This window comes from Aulonocara sp. 'chitande type north' Nkhata Bay, linkage group LG9 (genome assembly GCF_057382095.1).
Source record: "Aulonocara sp. 'chitande type north' Nkhata Bay isolate Kocher_YH1m ecotype deep benthic linkage group LG9, A_spYH_male_GT1.1, whole genome shotgun sequence".
NCBI classification, from domain to species: Eukaryota; Metazoa; Chordata; class Actinopteri; order Cichliformes; family Cichlidae; genus Aulonocara; species Aulonocara sp. 'chitande type north' Nkhata Bay.
In genome coordinates this window covers 31,730,586-31,738,787 of record NC_141352.1, presented here as the reverse complement: position 1 = coordinate 31,738,787, position 8,202 = coordinate 31,730,586, and the positions used below count along the sequence as shown (strand labels likewise).

General features: G+C 56.4%; 1 protein-coding gene and 1 pseudogene across 2 annotated transcripts; one reads left to right on the top strand and one right to left on the bottom strand.

Moving 5' to 3' along the window:
- Nucleotides 1-223: 223 nt before the first annotated feature.
- On the top strand, nucleotides 224-3,874 carry LOC147322534 (uncharacterized). Its single transcript, XM_086305051.1, has 2 exons — nucleotides 224-1,497; nucleotides 3,844-3,874. Exons 1-2 carry the CDS (start codon nucleotides 368-370, stop codon nucleotides 3,872-3,874), a joined length of 1,161 nt encoding a protein of 386 aa, XP_086161177.1. The 5' UTR covers nucleotides 224-367.
- LOC147322533 (uncharacterized) lies at nucleotides 3,704-6,861 on the bottom strand (annotated as a pseudogene). Its single transcript, XR_015130920.1, has 3 exons — nucleotides 5,260-6,861; nucleotides 4,443-5,104; nucleotides 3,704-4,030 (listed from the first exon to the last, which is right to left on the bottom strand). The product of XR_015130920.1 is annotated as an uncharacterized LOC147322533 (transcript).
- Between the last annotated feature and the right edge of the window lie 1,341 nt (nucleotides 6,862-8,202).

The following is an 8,202-nucleotide window of genomic DNA, read 5'->3' as shown; positions in this document are numbered from 1 at the left end:
GACGGTGGAGTCGCTATGTGGTAGATGGCTGCGGTGCTCCGGAGAGGAGGAACGGGAGGAGTTGGCCCGCCAAGTGGGAGTATGCGTGTCTGTGTTTCCCTGGCTATGGGAGGCACTACACCCGCTGATCACCGACCTTCTCGTCACCGCTCTCCAACTCCGTCCGCAGCCACGGCTGCCTAGTGTGCAGGCTATGCCGCCAGAGCCCGGCTGTTGTCCCGTTTCCCCGCTGCTTCGCGAGCCAGAAGCAGTTGCAGTTGGAACGGTGAGGCTCGCCACCGACACACCTTCCGCTCGCGCCCCGTCGGCTTCCGCGTCTTCACCGCGGTCTGGCCGCACGGCGTGGCGCACGGAGACGACGGAGGCCATGGACTTTGGCGAGGAAGAGCGGCAGCAGGTGTTACGGGCTTATCGGGAGGACGAGCTCCGGTGGAAGCCCTGGCTCATCTCGGAGCAGGACCTCTCACCTGCTGCACAGCCTACCAGCCGCTCGCCGTCTCCAATCCGCTTAGACTTTACTTCGCCTGCCTCATTTCTGGCAAGGATGTGGGCGGACGACCGGGAGATCGCCGCTACATCACCCCCTGCATTGGTGCCATCAGCGCCCATCGCGCCAGCTACCAGAAGGGGGCGGCGCCGGCGCCGCCGTGGCACCGCATTAACTCCGGTGAGTGACTGCGTTTTCGTGCCTCACGTCCCCTCTATGAAGCAGAGTGAGATGAGCATTGATTTGCCGGGGCCGGACACTATGACTGAATCGTGTTCGGAGACTGACAGTACGGTGTTTAGTTGTTTAGAAAGACCTACTAAGGAAATCATGGAGCCCGGTCTCTGTGAGCAGCAGCAAGCAGCTTGCACCCACGTAGAGGAGGAGCTCCGGGGAAAGCCGTGGCCTACCCCCGATTGTCAGCACATCTTTCGGGGAACACGCCTGGCTCTCGGGGGCCCTCGGAGCCGCCAGGGTCTGCAGCCTCTCACAACTCAGTTAGCTCCCTCGCAGCCCTTCACAGCTCAGTTAGCTCCCTCGCAGCCACCCTCAGTTCAGTTAGCTCCCTCGCAGCCACCCTCAGTTCAGTTAGCTCCCTCGCAGCCACCCTCAGTTCAGTTAGCTCCCTCGCAGCCACCCTCAGTTCAGTTAGCTCCCTCGCAGCCACCCTCAGTTCAGTTAGCTCCCTCGCAGCCACCCTCAGTTCAGTTAGCTCCCTCGCAGCCACCCTCAGTTCAGTCTCCAGTGCCGCCTGTAGCGCAGGCCCCAGTAGCTCCAGTGCCGCCTGTAGCGCAGGCCCCAGTAGCTCCTGTAGCCCAGTCCCCGATAGCAGTACGGTCCGCTGGTCAGCTTAACATTCAGCCAGGGGTCTCAAATCTCTCTGGCTCTGCATCAGCTCCTGCTGGGAGCTCGGATGAGCTCATCCAGGACTCCGCGGCTCCCACGCCGCCACCTACCTCGTCAGCTGGAGGGTCCGAGGGGCCCGTTCAGCCTTCTGTCTCCGCTGGAGGGTCCGAGGGGCCCGTTCAGCCTCCTGTCTCCGCTGGAGGGTCCGAGGGGCCCGTTCAGCAACCTTCCTCGTCAGCTGGGGGTTCTGGAGAACCGCACCAGCCTCATGCCACGTCAGCTGGAGGGTCCGAGGGGCCCGTTCAGCCTTCTGTCTCCGCTGGAGGGTCCGAGGGGCCCGTTCAGCCTCCTGTCTCAGCTGGAGGGCCCGAGGAGCCCGTCCAGCACCATGCCACATCAGCTGGAGGGCCCGAGGAGCCCATCCAGCCACCTTCTGCTACGCCTGGTCCAGCCTGTGCTTCGTCAGCTGCAGCTCCGGCCTGTGCTTCGTCAGCTGCAGCTCCGGCCTGTGCTTCGTCAGCTGCAGCCTCAGAGTCTTCGTCTGCTGCAGCCTCAGAGTCTTCGTCTGCTGCAGCCTCAGCCTGTGCTTCGCCTGCTGCAGCCTCAGCCTGTGCTTCGCCTGCTGCAGCCTCAGCCTGTGCTTCGCCTGCTGCAGCCTCAGCCTGTGCTTCGTCTGCTGCAGCCTCAGAGTCTTCGTCTGCTGCAGCCTCAGAGTCTTCGTCTGCTGCAGCCTCAGCCTGTGCTTCGCCTGGTCCCGCCTCAGCCTGTGCTTCGTCTGGTCCCGCGCCCACCGGGCCTCGGCCAGTACGCCTGACACTGGAGAGCCGCCGCCGCTGCCTTGCGCACGGCCGGCCCCCTGAACTGCTTCGCCGCCGCCGCTGCCTTGCGCGCGGCCGGCCCCCTGAACTGCTTCGCCGCCGCCGCTGCCTTCCGCGCGGTCGGCCTCCGGATCTGTTCTGTCACCGTGGCCACCCTTCCCGTGACTTTTGTGTTGTCGCCTCTCGGGTTGGCCTTCGGGCCTCTTTGGACATTCGCCTTCCTGTTCTGGACTCTTTTGTGTATTTGTGGACTCAGTTTTGTTCTCGTGCTCCTTGTTTTTGGTTCGTTTTGTTCCCTCCGTCCTGGTCCCCCGCCTCCCGCCCTGGGTGGGGTGTTTTCTGTTTCGCTTGTGTTTTGTTTCTCGGGTTTGGGCTGTCAGGAGCCAGCCCTTTAGGGGGGGGGGTGGTGTCATGGTCCTGGGCCATGTGGGCCCAGTATTCTTAGTTTTCGTGTATTTTTGTATTTTGTTCTTTATTTAGGCCATGCTTCCTGGGTTGATCTGTTACGTTGTTCCTTATGTGTTTTCCCTTCGTGACTCTTACCCCCTGTGTGCCCCTCTGTGTATTTATGAGCCCTCGTCTCTCTTTGTGCTTTATTCTATGTTTTCCCCAGCCCGTTATGTCTGTGTTCTCCCCGTGCTCTCTCTCCTCCTGTTTGAACCTCTGTGTACTTCCTGCTTTACTTTGCCCATCTCCCATCAGTGTTACGTTCACTCCTGCCGTGTCTTGTTATGATTATCAGTGTCACCTGTGTTCCCCGTGTGCATCCACTTCCCCTGATCATCCCTCATGTGTATTTAGTCTCTGTGTTTCGTACAGTCTGTGTCGCGTCGTCTGTGTTCTCACCTCCATGTTTTCACGGTCAGTCCTTGCAGTGATCATCATAGTCTGAGTTTTCTTAGTTTGTCGCAGTATTCGTTTTCCCAGTTTAGTTATAGTCTAGTCACGCCATCCCTGCTTTGTTTGTGCACTTTGTCTTCAGCCATAATAAAGGCTCGCTTTCTGTTAAGTCCACTCCCGTCTACTAACTTGTGTATGCACCTGGGTCCATCACACACACCACCGCACGGCCTGTCTCTGCAGACCGTGACAGATTTGAGGTCTGGACTTTTCCTTTTCAGGCTTTCTGTTGTAGATTTGTTGCTGTGCTTGGGATCACTGTCCTGTTGCATGACCCCAGTGTCAGCCACACTTTAGCTGGCAGACAGACAGTCTCACATTAGAGTCTAGAATATTTTGATATACAGAGGAGTTCATTGTTGAATCAATAACTGCAAAATATCCAGATCCTGTAACTGCAAAACATATACAAGTCATCTGTCATTTACCACCATGCTTATCAGGTGTTTACAAAGATATCCTGTGTTGGGTATTCAACAAACATGGTGTTGTGCATTATGGCAACACATCTCTACTGTAGCCTGTCCAAAGGGCATTGTTCCAGAAGTCTTGTGGTCTGTTCAGATCCAACTTGTCACGGTCTGGAGGGCAGACCGTGGGGGATGTAGGAGAAAGGACCCAAAACGCAGACTTAATGGAATGAACCGTGGGTTTATTTACAGTGAGGTAATTGTACACCACACATTAAATCTCCAAAAGTGCTCCCTCGACTCCCGTGACGTGTCTTCTCCCAAGTGCTGGTATCCCGTGCTCTCTGCCCCTGTGCCTTCACACACCCCGTGTGTCTTGCAGTCCTGTGTTCCGCTGTCCTCATGGAGTCTAACTCAACGATCCTGCGCCGGAGGAAGCTCCATCGCTCTGTTAAGTAGCTCCCCCGACGATCCTGATCAGAAGCAGGTGTGTGGTAAGCTAGGCGTGACCAGCAGCTGGCAGGGCCACACCCATCAGGCCTGCAGGTGGCTGTCCTTCATCCTCCAGCCTCACACACACACACACACACACACACCAGCATGGAACACAAGAGCACAGTGCAGCAAACATACATCCAATACACTAATAACAATAAAGGTCCACACTGTTCACGAACCCCGAGTCCCCGGCACCGGGTCCGTGACAGTACCCCCCCTCAAAGGGTCGACTCCCGACGACCCAAAACAAAACCACAGAACAACCAACCCAGGGCGGGTGGCGGGGGGTCCAGGACGGAGGGCCCCAAAACCACTCCGCTAAACAGCCACCACAAAGCAACAAAAGAAAAACACAGTTCAACAGTTCAATCCCCCGGTCCAGTGGCAGCAAACACAGTTCTGGCGGCCGACCTGTAGGACGGCAAAACAAGCGGGACCCGCTGCGGGTTAGGCAGTGGCGGCAAAAAAGTTCAGGTGGCCTACCTCTAACCCCTTGATGGAAACGCAGGAGCTCCGGCGGGCGGCCATGGGTCCGGCAGCCGCGGTGGAACGGTTCTGGTGGCCTGCCACGGGTCCGGTGGCGGCGGCGTTGCTCCTCCGGCGGCCTGCCACGGGTCCGGTGGCGGCGGCATTGTAGCTCCCGCCTCAGCACAACCCATGATTCTCGATGTACCGGCCGGGCTGCAGGACGTGGCGGCCGGGCTGCAGGACGTGGCGGCCGGGCTGCTGGACATGGCGGCCCCTCCGGCACGCCGACCTCCAGCTCTGGCTCAGCGGATCCCTCCGGACCTCCGAGCTCCTCCGGTGGCAGCGCGGGCTCACCAGGCTCGCTGAGCTCCTCTGCTGGCAACGCCGGTCCCTCCGGCTCGTTGAGGTCCGCCAGCAGCGGTGCGGGCTTCTCAGTGGGTGGCTCGCTGAGCTGCTCCAGCTCACAGTGCTCCTCCGGCATTAGCTCGCTGGGCTCCCCCGGCTCACAGTGCTCCTCCGGCATTAGCTCGCTGGGCTCCCCCGGCTCACTGTGCTCCTCCGGCTCGCCGAGCTCCTCCGGCTCGCTGAGCTCCTCCGGCTCGCTGAGCTCTACAGCTGGCGACGCGGGCTCCCCTCGCTCGCTGAGCTCCTCCGGCTCGCTGAGCTCCTCCGGCTCGCTGATTCCACAGCTGGCGACGCGGGCTCCCCTCGCTCGCTGAGCTCCTCCGGCTCGCTGAGCTCCTCCAGCATAAGCTCGCTGAGCTCCTCCGGCTCACAGTGCTCCTCCGGCATTAGCTCGCTGAGCTCCTCCGACACGCTGAGCTCCTCCGGCCCGCTGTGCTCCTCCGGCTCGCTGAGCTCCTCCGGCTCGCTGAGCTCCTGCTCGAGCATGCTGAGCTCCTCCGGCTCGCTGAGCTCCTGCTCGAGCATGCTGAGCTCCTCCGGCACGCTGAGCTCCTGCTCGAGCATGCTGAGCTCCTCCGGCACGCTGAGCTCCTGCTCGAGCATGCTGAGCTCCTCCCGCTCGCTGAGCCCCTGCTCGGGCATGCTGAGCTCCCGCTCGCCGAGCCGCTGCTCCCGCTCTCCGGGCTCCGGCTCGCAGGGCTGCACGGCTGGCCGTGCGGGCACCTCCCGCTCCCTGAGCTCCTGCTCCGCTTCGCTGAGCAGCTCCTCCCGCTCTCCGGGCTCCTGCTCCGGCTCGCAGGGCTCAACAGCTGGCCGTGCGGGCACCTCTGGCTGCGCTTCAGCCACAGATGGATGATCCGGAGGCGAAGATGGTGATGCGGTGTCCGCAGGTGGGGAAGGTGAAGGTAGAGCCGGTGAAGAAGATGGCCGAGGGGTGACTGCATGCGGATGGGATGATGACGGCGCTACAACCGCAGATGGTGAAGCCGCCAGTGGCGTGGAGACTGCTGAATGAGGCCACGCTAGTTGTACTGTTGGCCGGCTTGCAGCAGCGTCAGCGGTGTCACCATCCACTGAAAACAAAAAAGCAGATGGGGTGAGAAATGAAAAAGTGTCCTTATTACTCACCACAGCCGGTTCTTGAGATGTCCGGGAGGGCGGCTGCGGTGAGGAACGCCGGCGGCGCGAACGCCGTTTCCGGGTAGACGTCGGGGCCGGCGTATCAGGCTGAAGAACCTCAGGCTGGCCGAGTGGGGGGGGCAGCCTGGATCGGAGAGTGGAGGTGAAGGGTGTTGAGCAGGAAATCCGCCACAATCGGAAAAAGATTGTCCAACACCCAGGGAAACAAGTCAGTGTTTCCTGCAACCGCTTCTCCACAGCACAACGTAAACCCTCCGCGTGCGCTTCCAGCCACAGTTCACATAGACGATTTACTTTGTCTGTCACCTCCCTCCTGAACCTCTCCGAAAAGTCCGCTGGGTCCATCTGGCAGGATCGTTCTGTCACGGTCTGGAGGGCAGACCGTGGGGGATGTAGGAGAAAGGACCCAAAACGCAGACTTAATGGAATGAACCGTGGGTTTATTTACAGTGAGGTAATTGTACACCACACATTAAATCTCCAAAAGTGCTCCCTCGACTCCCGTGACGTGTCTTCTCCCAAGTGCTGGTATCCCGTGCTCTCTGCCCCTGTGCCTTCACACACCCCGTGTGTCTTGCAGTCCTGTGTTCCGCTGTCCTCATGGAGTCTAACTCAACGATCCTGCGCCGGAGGAAGCTCCATCGCTCTGTTAAGTAGCTCCCCCGACGATCCTGATCAGAAGCAGGTGTGTGGTAAGCTAGGCGTGACCAGCAGCTGGCAGGGCCACACCCATCAGGCCTGCAGGTGGCTGTCCTTCATCCTCCAGCCTCACACACACACACACACACACCAGCATGGAACACAAGAGCACAGTGCAGCAAACATACATCCAATACACTAATAACAATAAAGGTCCACACTGTTCACGAACCCCGAGTCCCCGGCACCGGGTCCGTGACACAACTTTGCAAATCTAAGACGTGCTGCCATCTTTCTTTTAGAGAAAATAGGCTTTCTCTTGGTAACCCTTCAATTCAATTTTATTTTATTATTATAGCACCAAATCACAACAATGTGCTTTGTATTGTAAGGTAAAGAACCTGCAATAACAGAGTAACAACAGAGGAGAAAACTCCGATAATCAGATGACCTCCTATGAACAAGCATTTCGTGACAGTTTGAAGGAAAAACTTACATTTAACAAGAAGAAACCTTCGGCAGAATCACGGCCAGTATTCAGTCACCTGATCCAGCCCTAACTATAAGCTTTATCTAAGAGGAAAGTTTTAACCCTAATTTTAAAAGTAGAGAGGGTGTCTTTGTCCTGAATCCCAACTGGGAGTTGGTTCCAAAGAAGATGGCCCAGTAAGCTGAAGACACTGCCTCTAATAGTACTGACTTACTTTTACCTGAGGAACCAGAAGTAGGTGAAGAGGTGACACGACACTAAATGAGCCATTTTCCAAATAAGCCATACTTTTCAATGTCTTTTTCTAATTGTACTGGCAAGAATTTTAACATTCTAACTGAGGTTTGTAAAGTTTGAGATTTAAATCTTTTTGGTTCTTTCCAGTTTGTCATTGCATGGTCTACCCTGAGGGTGAATTGTTCTCCGATCTTTGCTAATGTCAGTCATCACTGGCATTGTGTTAACACGCACCTGAATGCTCCAGAAGAAGAAACTGCAAACTTTTATTGTTGGTACCTTTGATCAACTTTAAAGACCTGCAAAGCCCAAGTTAGGAGGTTTGATGGGTATCAAGAGTCAGTCAAGAGACCATGGTTTGTCCCATGCTCTGTTTTACATTGAGATTTTGCTCGGTTCTGCTCCCTGATTCATTTTATTTCCACTTACTCTTGATTTTGCTTCTACCAGCTACTTTGGTTTAAGCACTAAAGAGTACCTGGTTAGAGTGTGAGAGAGAGAGAGAAAGATTTGATTTGAATTCACACTAGAAACCTTTTAGCATATCTCTCTCTATAGATATAGATATAGATAGAGAGAGGGGGAGAGAGAGATTAAAAACACTCACACACACAATACTTTTTTCCCTGAAAACTTTTCTGCATGCATCAACTCAAAATGGTATACAATATTGCTGGACTACCTAACATGCTGAAGCATTACATCTCCCTATAGGCTGTAATGCTGTCATTGTGAATTTAATCCAATGATCCAATAAATATGAATTCAAAGTCCATAACTGTATTTATTTGTGGAAATCAACTTGAAACTTTGTATGCATGCGTGTAACTTTCCTGTATCAGTACTGGACTTGGACACCATGGC

Excerpts from the sequence above, each read along its gene's own strand:
- LOC147322534 (XM_086305051.1), top strand. The coding sequence starts at position 368 with ATGGACTTTGGCGAGGAAGAGCGGCAGCAGGTGTTACGGGCTTATCGG. Across the intron at positions 1,498-3,843 it reads CCTTCTGTCTCCGCTGGAGG|TCCTGTGTTCCGCTGTCCTC; the intron begins GTCCGAGGGGCC and ends TGTGTCTTGCAG.